Source organism: Brassica oleracea, chromosome C6 (assembly GCF_000695525.1).
Source record: "Brassica oleracea var. oleracea cultivar TO1000 chromosome C6, BOL, whole genome shotgun sequence".
Classification (NCBI taxonomy): domain Eukaryota; kingdom Viridiplantae; phylum Streptophyta; class Magnoliopsida; order Brassicales; family Brassicaceae; genus Brassica; species Brassica oleracea.
In genome coordinates, this window is record NC_027753.1 from 25,592,096 (window position 1) to 25,607,173 (window position 15,078).

Sequence of the window (15,078 nt, forward strand, 5' to 3'; positions counted from 1 at the left end):
CGTCATTGCGGTTATAGATCTGAAAAAATAAACGTGAAACGGTGAGAATGAGTAAATTGATAGAGACAACGTTTTATGTTCATCTTTTCCTCGAGATTGATGACTTAGCGGCGTTAGGGTTTACAGAGAAACGGCGCTAAGGTTTACAGAGAAGAAGCGGCGGCGCTAGGGTTTAGAAGAAGCGGCGGCGCTAGTGTTTAGAACGTTGGTGACCACGGTGGCGAGGGCGACGGTTTGTTCGGATATAGTGGAAGCGGCGGCGCTAGGGTTTAGAGGAATCGGCGGCGCTAGGGTTTAGAGGAATCGGCGGCGCTAGGGTTTAGAGGAATCGGCGGCGCTAGGGTTTAGAGGAATCGGCGGCGCTAGGGTTTAGAGGAATCGGCGGCGCTAGGGTTTAGAGGAATCGGCGGCGCTAGGGTTTAGAGGAATCGGCGGCGCTAGGGTTTAGAGGAATCGGCGGCGCTAGGGTTTAGAGGAATCGGCGGCGCTAGGGTTTAGAGGAATCGGCGGCGCTAGGGTTTAGAGGAATCGGCGCGGCTAGGGTTAGAAGAAGCTGCGGCGACAACGGTGAGAATGAAGTGAGATAGATAGCCGATGTTGAGAACGATGGTTTGTTCGGAAATCGTGGGAATTCGAAATCGCCTTTGAGAGGGAGAACTGTTAGGGTTTCTGAATTTCGCGAAAAATGAAACAAAAAAATAAAAATCACCTTATATATTGGGTAAATAATCCGGTTAGCTTTAAAATTACATTGGTAAACTTTAAGGTTTGGTCCGGTTTAGACGACTTATTCTGGCTGATAATGTACAACAGACGACTTAATATTTAGTCGTCTGTTTTCAGACGACAAAATATTAAGTCGTCCTAGACCCTAAAATGAACCCCTAAACTAAAATGACTAGATTAACTAACTAACCACGTTATAAAATCAAATTATACTTAAATAGTGTTTACTATACACAGAAATGAACACGCATAAGTAATTTTAAAAATTTTCAAAAACGGTTTTAATGCTTTCCAAAATCTAACCCTAAGAACACATACAATACTACAACATATGTTGATGAAACATAAACTAAAGAATATCATGACTCACTACTACTTTCACTCATCTATGCTGAAAACAATTGAAATTTGTTATATCTTAATTTATACCTCCTAAGACATATGTTAATTACATAATTCCCATTTTTCACTTATCAAAATATTTTTTACAAAATTTTTAAATTATGTTTAAGACTAACTGTCCAGACGACTTTCAGTTAAGTCGTCTGGACGACTTATTTTCAAGTCGTCTAAACAGACGACTTGCGAGGGGTAGAAACGTAAAAAAAATTCCGTTTTTTTGTTTGGTCACAAGGGGATAGTTGTAATTTCAATAGCCTTTTAGGTTACTTTTGCCTTTGACCCAAGTTGGGGTATTGTTTTGGGTTTGACTCCAAGTTTTGAGTCACACTTGGCAATTCTCTCTTAATATATAGTATGCGAGGCTTGCTAGCCAATCAATTTTCAGGTTTTAGCTCGTACTTCTCTTTATACACATGCATGTTCATTCTGTGAAAACTGCATCCGAAAGCTCAAACTATAAACAAGACTGGAACTTCTATATAAAGACTATATTCAACCAAGTGAATAATTCAAAATGGATAAATATACTACTATATATAATACATATACATATATAATGCATATTTTCGTGCTGGTTTGATAATGGTTTTCACTTAAATAAACAAATAGAAGCAGGCAGTTACTCTCGGTTTCTTACCATCTTCTTTGGTCGAGAAAGATGCCAACCATCTTTATTTTACAACTCGGACTTGCTTTTAGTGTACCCTTTTGATTAAAAACATGATTATATACAGCTTTTGTTTCGTAAAACAATAATTAAGGAGCCTAGATGCTAGAAACCAAAGAGACGTTGGAATTCGATAGTTGGCCAAATTTGATGCGGACACATGCCAATTTGGCTAAGTGGTACTATTCTATATACTCAATACGTAAAAAATGTTTTAATATCACAAAATTTATTCACAAAGCAACCTATATATATGTCAATATATGTGACATAAACTTTATATACATCTTTTTTTTATTACGTATCATTTCTGTTTTTACTCATTTCTATGAATATTTTTCTCGTGGTAAGATAATCTATTATTTTTCCTATTGGTGGATACTGGGACCTATGCTGATTAGGCATTAGATTCCTGACAAGCAATATCGTATCCAGTTAACCTTGTCTATTCCAATATAAATTTACATATAAAAGAACAAAATATAGTCACAAGAACACCGTAATATCAGTGTATTTGTATAAATGTGGAGTTAAAAAAGTACACAGATCGGCCACAGCCAGTCGAGACTTTTACATCAACTCTAGTTGACCTAAAATGAAAACTTGGAATAAAAATTCCTTATGATAGCAATAAAAAAATTTTATCATAAAAATATTACATAAGAGTCAATGACTAAAATATTTTATTAAAAAGATAAATAGACGCTGATATTCCTAAAATTAACTAATCTAAATTTAAGTTTTAGATTTGAGAGGAGGAAAGAGTAAGGATTTTAAAATTTTGATATTAAAAAATAAAAAAAAATTTAAAAATAGTTTCAAAAAAAAATTCAAGTTTCAAAATAAAAATTCAAAATTTTCTTTTTTGAAAAAAGTTCGTAAAAATATAAAAGTTTGAATTGAAAAATGTATTATTCGAACATAATAATTTTTATTTTTTTATTTAGTAATTATTTATATTTAGATATAAAAATAAGGTAGAAGATTATTTTATCTTTTTAATGAAACATTTTTATCATTTTCCTTCTTATGTGCAAATTTTGTTTAAAAAACTCATTTTATTGTTTTTAAGAGAATTGCCTCGTACTAGTTCTCAAATAAAATAGCGATATTGATTCGAGGTTTGATGTTTGAGAAAAGTACACCACTTGTTTTGACTTTGAAGGGGTATATATATTATCAGCTAACCAATTACGCTGATATATATCTACTTTTCTTTGTTATCTCCGATATTCAAAATTACTACTGCTAACATCCTTAACTTGTTTTTGTTTTATCGGTGACTCTAAATATCTAAATCCCCGTTCATTAAAAAGAAAGAAAGAAACTCCTAAAATGCAACCTCATCACTCCCATAATTCAAACGTAAAATCTCACATTTCTCAAAGTACTTGAAAAATATACATACATTTGATTTTTACTTCAAATATATCAAAACTTTTAAAATCTGAAAAACCCTCGAAAATTATCTAATTCCAACACGACACACGAGAGTGATTAACATATGTCAATTAATGCTCAAAGTTCGAAAATGTTTTACCCCATTATAATCATAATATAACAAACGCATAGCAAGCCACACATAATATATATAAAAATATATAATGTACGTGAAGATGGGAGATTACACGGCGGTTGAAGCTCTCCCTCCTTTGCCTGCTTTGCCGGAGGTCGCCACCGTCGATTCCTTAGCCGGTTTACCTTTCTCTTTCCACTCGTCTTGTGCCATTTGCTGTTGCCTGCAGTCCAAGCTACAAAAGGCTGTATCTCCCCTGCCATTTTTAATGACAGAAAATTATTACTAATTATACAGTATTCCAATTAAAAAAATTAAATTAAATAACCACAAAATCATTTAGATAAGGGAAACCTAGAATCAGATTAACAGTTTCTCGTCGATGATTTTATGTGTGTTTTAGTTATGCACCTATACATATAGATGTCGCGGCCAGGAACAAGTAAGCGTTCGCAGAGGGAGCAAGATCTCAAGAAATGTCCTGCGTCGGAAAAAACTCCCGAGTGTCTCCTTAGGTTACCTCTCGGTGAGACCATAGCTAAGAGCCTTTGATCGACGGCTGCTGCTACGAGTTGACCGTTGGAAACGTATGGTTCCACCATGGTGTTTTGGATTGGACTCTGCTGAGTTGATGATACCTCTGATTCTCCGGGAAGATTAAGATCGAACTTTATCTCCGATAGGCTCGTAGTTCTGTTGATCGGTGGTCGTTGTCTCTTTCCTAACAACATCCTGTCAGTGTATGTGCTCTGTGTTCTGTTCCTTTGTTTTTTAGGGCTCTAAATAGAGCAAAGCAAGTCTAAAGAGAGGCAGAGGAGGGAGTGAGTAAGGAGAAGGGAAGCTTTTTTTTTTAGCAAAGGAGAAGGAAAGCTTAGACCATGTTTATTGCAGATATCTCAGCTTGGAATTCTTAACATAATATAAGATACAGTCTTTTAGTTTTTAACTAAAAAAGTTAAGAAACGTCTCTTAAATAAGAAATATAAGAGACTGTATCTTATATTACGCTAAGAAAGAGACCTGTAATAAACATGCTCTAAGATAAAGAAGAAATCATAAACCAAGTACTGAATCTGAACCGTTGATTTAATATGCTTCTTCAATCATAGTACAGTTAAAATTTCATAAGAGCATGATTATTGGAGGTTCTTAGGGTGGTGTTTTTATCGGAATATAAAAACCCGTCTCTTAACTTTTAACTAAAAAAACTAAGAACCGGTTCTTAAATAAGAGTTTTAAGAGCTGATTCTTAACTTTTTTAGTTAAAAGTTAAGAGACAGGTTCTTATATTCCGTTAAAAACCTCACTTTAAGAACTTCCAATAATTGGATTAAATGATGGGCCCACTTAATTATCAATAGTTAACTTTCCACTTCAATGGTTGCACCCAATAACTAATTAAATTGTCCATTCCCCCGGGTCATTTTACAATAATAATTACAAAAGAACTCATATCAACTTCTAAAGTATTGATAAAAATACAGTAAAAATGCTTATAATAATAAATTTTGAAAGGGAAATGTTTGTAATATGGTTCCTAACGTTTGGGCTAATATAAAGAAGGGACCACCTTGAAAACTATGTTTTGATTCAATTTGCTCTTTGCAATTTTATTGAGCCTTTTCTCGTTTATGCACGTTACATGCCTCATCTTTCTCACCATATTTCAACATTTACCTTAAATTTACAATGATGATTTAGTGCCCAAAAATAAATATTATAGATGCATGGGGAAGATACTCCTTGAAAGTTTTAGTTTCCTAAAATTTATCTTTGATCGAAAATCACAACAAAAGCCTTTTCTGATTGGTGCGTTGTGAGTAGTGGTGACCTCTTTACACAGGAAAAAACTAGAGATTAAGGGTGGACATTTTATCCGATATCCGAACCGTATCCGAACCCGGTCCGAAAAACCCAAACCAAAATCCGAACCGAAGTAGTAAAATACCCGAACATGTATTGAATTATGACATATTGGATATCCGAACCCGAATGGGTAATGTCCAAAGATAACCAAACATACGAATATTTGACTATATATTTCTAGTTTCCTTCTCTAATTACATTCAAAATATTTATATTGATGTTGGAAATGACTGAAAATCAGATAATATAAATATAATTATGGACAAAATCATTTGCTACTCACTTAAAATATATATCAATCTCTTGTTTCTTACATTAACAAAATTTGCATCCAAAATTTTAAAATAACAACTAAACTAGTGTCTTTCTATATTTAAAGTTTTGTCTTCAAACATATTAATAGTTTAATCTATTAAAAATTAGAAAAAAAGTTAAGTTGAAAATATACTCCCTCCGTTCTTTTTTATTTGTAGTTATACAACATTGCACATAAATTAAGGAAACTAATGCAATCTCTAATTTAACCTTCTCAATTACTTGAGATCATTTACAAGTCAAAAAGATTCTAAAATCACTATCTTACAATACTAAAAGCTAAATATACTCACCATTTAGCGTGTCCACGTAGGACTATTAATTCTAGCGAATGATAGAGCTTCATCTCTCCACATCACCAGCGCAATTGGACATTGTTTGTCCACGTCACGTCAACATTCAACCACGCCGTCTCCGTTTATCTTAATCTGCAAACCTAATTATTTATCCTTTCATCTTCTTCTCCACTCCGCAAGCTCTGCACCCAACCTCTAAACCCTCTCTGTCCCACTTCTTCCCGATGCCGTCTCGGAATCCACTGCTCTGTTTCAGCCGGCAACCACAAAATGATCCGTGGAGGATGTCCCTGACACATAATTATGGGTCTGCGAGATAGATTCAGTCGAGGACGCTACTTCTCTTCAAAGATGGTTCTCCGATTCAGGCTTCACGCCGCAGAAAATGGCTATCGAAAGAGTCAATATCGGAGAGAGAAGACTCGTCGCGTCTGAGAACCTTAGAAAAGGAGAGAAGCTTCTCTTTGTTCCGTCTTCTCTCGGCATCAGTGCTGATTCTGTAAGTTCAAAAGCGTTGAATTTATCTAGACTTGCAATAAAATCATGAGCTTTAGATTCCTTTCATGGGTTTAGGTGAGGACCAATGGTGAGGCTGTTGAAGTGATGAAACGTTATGATGTTTCGGATTGGGCTTTACAATGTAACATATCTCTTCTGCTTCATATTTGAAATGGTATTTCCCTGGTCAACATCCCCACCTTCGTTCCCTAACCAAAATAATAATAATAATTTTAGTTTGTTCCTATGAGTTAAGAAATCTCCTAATTTGATCTCATGAAATCGATTTCACACAACCCAATATAAAGAATTAAGAAAAGCAAAGATAGTCGATTGATCTTACTTGGGGCATGACTTGATCATCAGTTCATCAAGACGATCTTGAGATGGGGTTTTCTCGACGATGATTCTTTGATTGATCAGCCATTTACTACTACGGTACTACCTATTTATCTTCTAATCAAACATTTTGTATTTTCTTTTGTCAATCAGAGAGCATCTAACCTTATAGATATGATGGGTATTTCACATATATTTGGTGACATGCATGTTATCGTACACTAACTTATTTGATGGTACCATTTGCTTCCAGCTTAGGAGGTCCATTCGGAGAAGCTTTCCCCTGTATCGATGGGATAAAAAAGAAGGCATGTGTCTCAATAGAAGATCTAAACAAATTCATTTCCAATTCTGATGTGCAGGTAACATTCATGGTTCCAACTATGTTTAAAATGCGTTTGAGCGTTAGTGATTCTCGCTACGCCATCTAACCGTCAACCCCACTAAGTTTTCGTTTCATTTCAGTTGTCTATTTCCATAAGTTTTCTATATTTGAACTTTGGTTGTCTCTTTGATTTGCTGTAAACTATTTATACTGGTGTAATAATTAATAAAGGGAGTGTTGACGTGTCTTTACTTATTTACCAATGTCCCTAACTTTATAAATCAGTAAAGTTTAACGTCAACAATGCATAAACGTCATGTAAACAGTAATTTTTGATACTTTTCTATCAGACAGGACACTATTTTCACATGAAAAAAGAACACTAGAGAGGACACTGGAGGAAGCGTAGAACCCCTAAAAGTATAGAAACGTCACTGGAGGAAGAGCTACAGAGAATGTCTCTGTGGCAAGTTCTTCACCCACAGCAGGAAGAGTATTCAAGGAGCATAACTATTTGGGGCCCTCTGGCCTTGCTGAAGATGACAAAGCTGCTATTAGCCTCAAGGCTACGGAGCTGACACTTGGCCTTCCTGTATCAAGATCTCCAGTTTATACTGAGAAAATCTGGATGTTTCCTGAAGCAGTATAGCAAAATAATATAGGATCTTTTATTTTTTTATTTATTTCATCAGTTGAAGGGTAAATTTTAGATTTTTATGTTTTTCTTTAGGGCACAGATTGGTTGTTGGCCTCAAGTGAGATCTTTCAGGAAGAACACAATGGCAACCACTTGTAAGAACAATGATAAATTTGATGGGTAGCCAGGTTCTGCGGCCCTCTTTGTTAAAGTCAGCATGGATGGTGCTCCTTATCTAAGGAAAGTTGACCTGAGGAGCTACACTAACTACATGGAGCTTTCTTCAGTCTTGGAGAAAATGTTCACCACATTTACTCTTCGTGATATGTTTCGGTGATTGCGATAATGATGCGTAGTTAGAGTTCTCATGGTAGATCGATGAGTGCAATGGATTCTTTGATGTTTAGGTCAATGTGGATCTAACAGAGCTACATGGAAGGATAAGCTCTGTGAGACCAAACTCAAGGATATTCTGAATGGAAAAGACTATGTACTCACTTATGAAGACAAGGATGGAGAATGGATGCGTGCTGGAGATGTTCCATTGGAGTAAGTTTTATTTCTTATTTTTGAAAACTTCTTAGAAGCTTTTATGCTCTTGGAATAAAAATGTAGCATGCATTAGAAAGATATTAACTGGGATTTGATTATTCTAATGTACAGGATGTTTATTGATGTCTGCAAGAAGCTGAAGATAATGAAAGGCTGTAATGCCATTGGATTAGGTAAGTTTTTTTTCACTTGGTTCCCAACTCAAATCTGCAGTACCTTGTGTTGGTGCGTGCAGTTATTTGGCAAAGCAGAGGGTCGGAGGTGGTGGAATTAGTAGGGAGGCAGCTGTTTGTTGTTGATTACGTGTAGGACGCTTTGTGAACGAAGACCAGTTGATACATATATATATTTTTTGTATTTAGTTGTCTGCATCCCAATTCCCACCGAGGAACATATGATGGTGTGCTTGTGTCACTTTTTTGGGGTTTTTGTTTTGTTTTGGTGGCTATTGGAATTTAGTTGGTTTCTTTGTTGCATTGTTTAACGTCGATGCCATGTAACTATCTGAACATGTTCTCATGCATGAAGCAAAAGCCATGCTTATTTTCACGAAATACAAAGACCCATCAACGTTCCCCTTTATTTAAAAACCAAGTAACCCTTCTCCTGGTGGGAGATAGTTTGCAGATAATTAAAGACAACCAAAGTTGAAAGTAGGAAAAAACATACGAAAATGGTTATTTCATTGACACATAAGCTAAGTGGGGATGACGGTTTGATGGACTTGAAACAATCACTCACGTGCCTCTTTTCTTCGTTTTCAAAGCTTGGCATTGCTTCATCAACTTCTTCGGCTCTCCTGGGCACATGAACCGTGTAGCTAACAGTTGCTGCTGGTAGTATAGATTGGGAATCCACGTCTGGAATTTTGTTGTTGCTGGCAGTCTGAAACACAGTTGTACGTGTGTGTTATATTAGATGATGTTATTATGTTAGATATATGCATGAAAGTACTATATTCAGCAGAAATTGTTTAGCATCAACATGTTTCTTGAGAAAAAATAGATGACTATCCCTAAATAATTTTTGGACTGAACGTGGTGACCACCATCACAAACAGGGTTATGTCATCTGAGTTCATAAGACCCCTAAAGGGGCCGCATCATCGTCAGTCACACAGAGCAAGTACACGACCACCGTATTGGTGTATGAGATTATATAAGTTTTCTTAAAGCAGTAGCAAATGGATAAAAACATAAGAACTATGTGAAAGCGGGCTTGGATCAATGAGAATAAAACATACCATAAGCCGAGTCGTTGTTGAGGCATTTTTGAGGTCAGTGCCTAGCAGAAAACGTTTTTGGCCGGCCAACAACATCTGAAAGTTAACAAATGGAATTAAGAATCAGTAGCTAATAGATGTCAAAAAAAAAAAACAGTAGCTAATATAAATGTACGGCGTTGGAGAAATTTGACTGTGATATATAAAACTATACCGGAGGTTCTAAGTTTGTGTTTGCAAGAGCTTGGAGATGATCAAACCTCTATCTATCTTCCAACTTCAAACCTATCATCTACGATCGCTGTCGTCCGTAAATATTGTCGGTAAGAAGAGTTAAATACGTAGACCAATAGTTTTAGTTTTTATGAAATATGGAAGGAAGAAATCATTCATGTTAGAGTGAAGATGACAATACCTTTTCTTCTAGCAAAAGGAGGGTGATTCCCATAAATTCACCATTTTTATTGATGTTACGGGGATCCCAGTAGCTGAGGAGACGGCCAACAACAAACTTGAGAAGACCGACAAAGGCGGAGAGCGTTGAAGGTGGTGGGGAGGACGGCAATAGCATCAGAGACAGACATGCTCAACAATTGAAAAAAACAGTGCTAGTAGATATGAGAGGTTGGACTCCTGGATCTAGCGTGACCTATATATAGCGAAGCCGTTCGTATCAGTTATGAGACGCTAGTGTTTTTGATGGTGTGCGTAAAGAGGGGGAGATGAAGAGATAGAGGGAGACTAAGAGTTCCATGGATTTGATTGGAGAAGTTTAGACAGTAGCGTCTGTGTATTGGAGGAGAGGCGCAGGATTGGGAAAACCATAGGTCTCAGTCGAAGACGAAGAGCTGACGACTTGTAGGCTTTTTAGGGCCAGTTTTATGGTTTATTAAGATAGGCTTAAGCTTTAATCAAATGTATAAGCTGATGTAATAGATGGGCTAGCGAGTTTAAAAAATAAGCCCACAAATCAATCAGCAAATAATAGAAAACGTAATTTGTAATTCATTTTATTTATTTGTGTGACATTATTAAACTGACCTTCATAAATACATATTAGTTTCGGTCATCAATGTACAACGTATCATTTAGTCTAGTGGTATAAATGTTGGTGTTTATATGTCAATATCCCGGGTTCGAACCATGGGCTTGACATTTTTTACTTTTTTTTAAAGGTGGGGCCTACAAAAAGCTGACGTGGCGTGCTGAAGAGCCTTGAAACTGGCTCGTTATAATGTTGATTTCTCATATTTAATATTAACTTTCTTATTCAGTTTACCAAACTGCACAACGTATAGAAGATTCATGTTTGCAAAGATTCATGTTTCCATTATATTAATTATTGATTAGAAAAAGTAAAAGCCATAAATTATTCAATGTTAATTATTAATAAAACAACTTTAAAGGTTTAATCAATAATATGAGCTTATATTCACAACCTCACATTTCACTCTATGCTTCTACTTTATGCACTACAACCACACATCATATGGTTTTCCCTTCATCGACAATACATGAAAATTTTTATGTTCTATTATAAACTACTACAACTATACTAAACAAAATACTTGACTCCATCTCTTATAACATTTTAAACTACAACAACACATATATTTATCTGAAATGAGATTTATCTAACTATTCTTCAAATGAATAATTAGCTAAAATCATATGATGTGTACATATAATAGATGCACAAAGTTAAGTTCTTTTTTTGTTCAAAAGTTAAGTACATTAATTCAAAGAGTTATATCGAAAAATCCCAATTATCATTAATTGTTTACTACTTTAGACATTTTACGATTTTTTAGAAATGATGCAAAGAATTTTTAAATATGAAAATAATAATGAAAAATTATAACAGATAATCCGCGCGTAGCACGGAAAAAAGATCTAGTAATTATAAAAGGGTAGAAGAAGGCATTTCCTGTCATTATTTGCATTGAATTTTGTAAACCTCATATACATTGATACCAAAAAAGCACTAGAACGTCAAATATTACCGATCGGAGGGAGTTTATTTTAAATACAAAAAACATAAACAACGAAGAATTTATTTATTTTTCCTTCAAATTTTAAATATCAGATCCGAAATAACTGAACCCGAATTTAAAATACCTGAACCCGATCCAAAATATAGAAATACCCGAAAATTTAAAATATCTGATCCGAACCTGAACGGGTATCCGAACATCCACCCCTACTATAGATAAATGTAACAGAGTGACACGTTGTACCTAAAGTGATCGGTCTCCACGTTTTCGGCCTCGAAGAAATGCTACATTTTAAATTAATTAGTTTACGAAATATTAGTATCAGTTTGTATTTTTTTGGTTAATTAGGAGAAGTTTGAGTCATAGATCATAATCTCTTTCTTAGTCCGTAGTAGGGGTGGGCGTTCGGGTTCGGGTTGTGTATTTCGGATTTTCGGGTATAAAGGTATAGAACCCGTTCGAGTATTTCTGTACTTCGGGTCGGGTTTGGATATTTTTTAGTTCGAGTTCGGTTATTTCGAATCGGGTTCGGATATTTAGATTTTGAAAAAAAAAATTTAAATTTTTCATTTCTCAAATATCTTGTATTTAAAAATATAACTTTCACTTAATTAATTTTTTATTTTTAATAGATTAAATGGTTAATAGATTTGGACATAACATTTTGAAACTAAAAAAGACATTAATTTGGTTATTGTTTTTAAATTTTAGATCAACTTTTTGTTAATTATTGAAATAAAAAGTTTGACAAGCATTTTAAGGGAATAGCAAATCATTTTCTCTGTAATTCTATGTATATAATATGAGCTTAAAGTATGTGTAGTATCAATATAAATATTTTATATAAAATGAGAGATGTAAACTAGAAATATATAGTTAATTAGACATATGTTCGGTTATCTTCGGATATCCATTCGGATTCGGATATTACCCGTTCGGGTTCGGATATCCAATCTCTCCTAATTCAATACCCATTCGGATATTTTGCTACTTCGGTTCGGGTTTTTCGGATCGGCTTCGGATTTTTCGGATCAGCTTCGGATGCGGCTTCGGATATCGGGTAACGTGCCCACCCCTAGTCCGTAGTCAAACTTTGCTATTAATATCACGGCGTAAAACATTTCTTCCATCAAATTTCGAAATAGCTAGGATTCCCGAAGCGACATCAACACATGTGTCTAAACCAATTGGTTTACCACGTTTGACACTATCAGTTTGTATATTGTTACAGGGCAGCGGTGTGAAGTTTGGGTTTATTTGAAAACTTATGTGTAATTTACTAGCACGACGAAATAGTAGTGTAAGTAACATTAATAAAAAATGTAGAAGTTCTTTTCTTTCTTTTTTTCACAGAAAAATGTAGAAGTTCTATTGAAAACAAACCTCAAGCGGAGCGCAGATACAATTTGAAAAGATCATAGTATCCATTCTACTCTCAAACTCGAGAAAAACCGAAATATCATGGCCTGAAAATCAACATTTCCATAAACAATACTATATCTTTTATAAAAAACTTACAAGAACTGTATCTAATTTTTAATTACAAAATAATAACCAACAATGAGTTGGTCTAATGATTAAAATCCTCAATCACCTAACAAGAATTTTGAAAATCATATGTTTAACAGTTCTTAGGAGGATCTGCTCGCCAAAAAGTTAACTATAAACCACAAAAGTTAAACCTTTTTTTTTGCTTGAAACAAAAGTTAAAACTTATAAAAATGAAATACTTTTTATTATTCTATAGTGTGAGATTTTGGGTTAAAATAAACCATTATTCATAATCTACGAAAACTCATGAATGTTTGCTAGATAAGACCTTTATAATGACCGTCTAATATTGAGATTGAGAAAATTCGAAAACAATCTCTTGACCCGACTAACTATTATAAATTTTTATAGTTTAAAAAATTACAATTATAAATATTATTTGTGTGAGATTATAGACAATATTGAAAAATTGCTTCAACATGTCAGATATATCCAGAGCCGGTCCTAGTTATTATATGGCTAGAAGCTGAAGTCCTTCGAACCCGCAACCTGTAACAGGTTCCAACAACCACCCAACCGCTGGGCTACTAAGAACTTTCTATTCAAATGTGGCCGTTTAGGATGATAATATTTGGTGGATGGAAGCACAAGCTTCATTGGCTTCCCTCCAAGACCGGCTCTGGATATATCTCAAATTTGAATACACCACATAAAAACGTCAGCATACATTTGATGGTACCTTTGAATGACTAGAAATGGAAAATCACGATTTTTATTCGTAGATGTGATGCCAAGCATATGTAGTACATATGAGTATGACTAGTTGATTTGAATTTATGTAAATTTCATACTTTCGTTAAGGGGTACTAGTAAATGAAAGTGAAGGGGGAAGCTGAAGCTGACATGGAAGTTGAACCAAACACAATTGGTCCCAATTCCAAATATCAATTTCAGAAATTAAAAGTGGGCCATTTTCTCTTTCACTAGTGGGCTTCAACATATGGTCCACACATTTTATTATTATTATTATTATTATTATTATTATTATGTTACGAAACTTAATTATTATTATTATTATTATTATTATTATTATTATTATTATTATTATTATTATTATTATTATTATTATTATTATTATTATTATTATTATTATTATTATTATTATTATTATTATTATTATTATTATTATTATTATTATTATTATTATTATTATTATTATTATTATTATTATTATTATTATTATTATTATTATTATTATTATTATTATTATTATTATTATTATTATTATTATTATTATGTTACGAAACTTAATTTCAAACAAAGAGACGCACACATATGTTGAAATAATAAAAGATGTGGGTCCCACTGTCACTATTTGCACAGTGATTTTTCTTCTATAAATACGAAGTTTTTCGATCATTTGTAAGACACGATTACATCTTCTTCTCCTTACTTATAATAAACTCTCTCCCTTATATTAGTGTTATTTGCTTCCTACGGGTATTAAATTCTACTCTTATTTAAATTTCTCGATACTATAAATTATAAGTTATTTCATAACACGTTATCAGCATGATCGTTCTGCAATTCGGTAAACTTTATTGTATAATATATACCTTGCTATAATGGTCGGTATACCGTCTGTACTATTATTTATATTATGTTATAATGGCCGGAATACCGCCTATATTATTTATTAATATTTTAATTAATTTATTGGTCGGCCGAGCCGTCTTATATTCTATTTATTGTTAACTGGACGGCCGAGCCGCCTTTATTTTCTGTTTGTTGTTAAATGGTCGGCTGAGCCGCCTTATATTTTTTTTATTGCTAATTGGTCGACCGAGCCGCCATATAATTTATTTATTATTCTGCATTGACCGGCTAAGCCGTCGCCTAATTTATTATCATAACAAAAATATTTATTCACCATAATTTTTATTTTTATCAAAATTTTATGAAATTTAATAGATTTGATTGATCGTTTAATACGATATTTTCATACTGATTTTCGGTGCACTCGATTTAACCCCAACGGTCACAAAGAAAATTTTTCAAATTTTTACCCTTTTTCCAACAGTCATGAACAATGATTTTCATCTATAAATACAACTCATTCTTCACTTCATTCACTCATCCAAAACATTTCATCTCCTCTCAAAATTTTCAAATCGCCATATTTCGGTTTTTCAATCGCAATGAAGATGAGTCGCTTAGCTTTAATTTTATGTG

At 34.0% G+C, this 15,078-nt stretch overlaps 1 protein-coding gene and 1 pseudogene across 1 annotated transcript; one reads left to right on the forward strand and one right to left on the reverse strand.

Annotated features, from left to right (window-relative positions):
- Positions 1–3,292: 3,292 nt before the first annotated feature.
- On the reverse strand, positions 3,293–4,196 carry LOC106299052. The gene is made up of 2 exons (XM_013735185.1): positions 3,723–4,196; positions 3,293–3,567 (listed from the first exon to the last, which is right to left on the reverse strand). Exons 1-2 carry the CDS (start codon positions 4,040–4,042, stop codon positions 3,420–3,422), a joined length of 468 nt encoding a protein of 155 aa, XP_013590639.1. The 5' UTR covers positions 4,043–4,196; the 3' UTR covers positions 3,293–3,419.
- A 1,977-nt stretch (positions 4,197–6,173) lies between these two features.
- The window catches only part of LOC106297836, a 16,012-nt pseudogene continuing 7,107 nt past the window's right edge, over positions 6,174–15,078 (forward strand).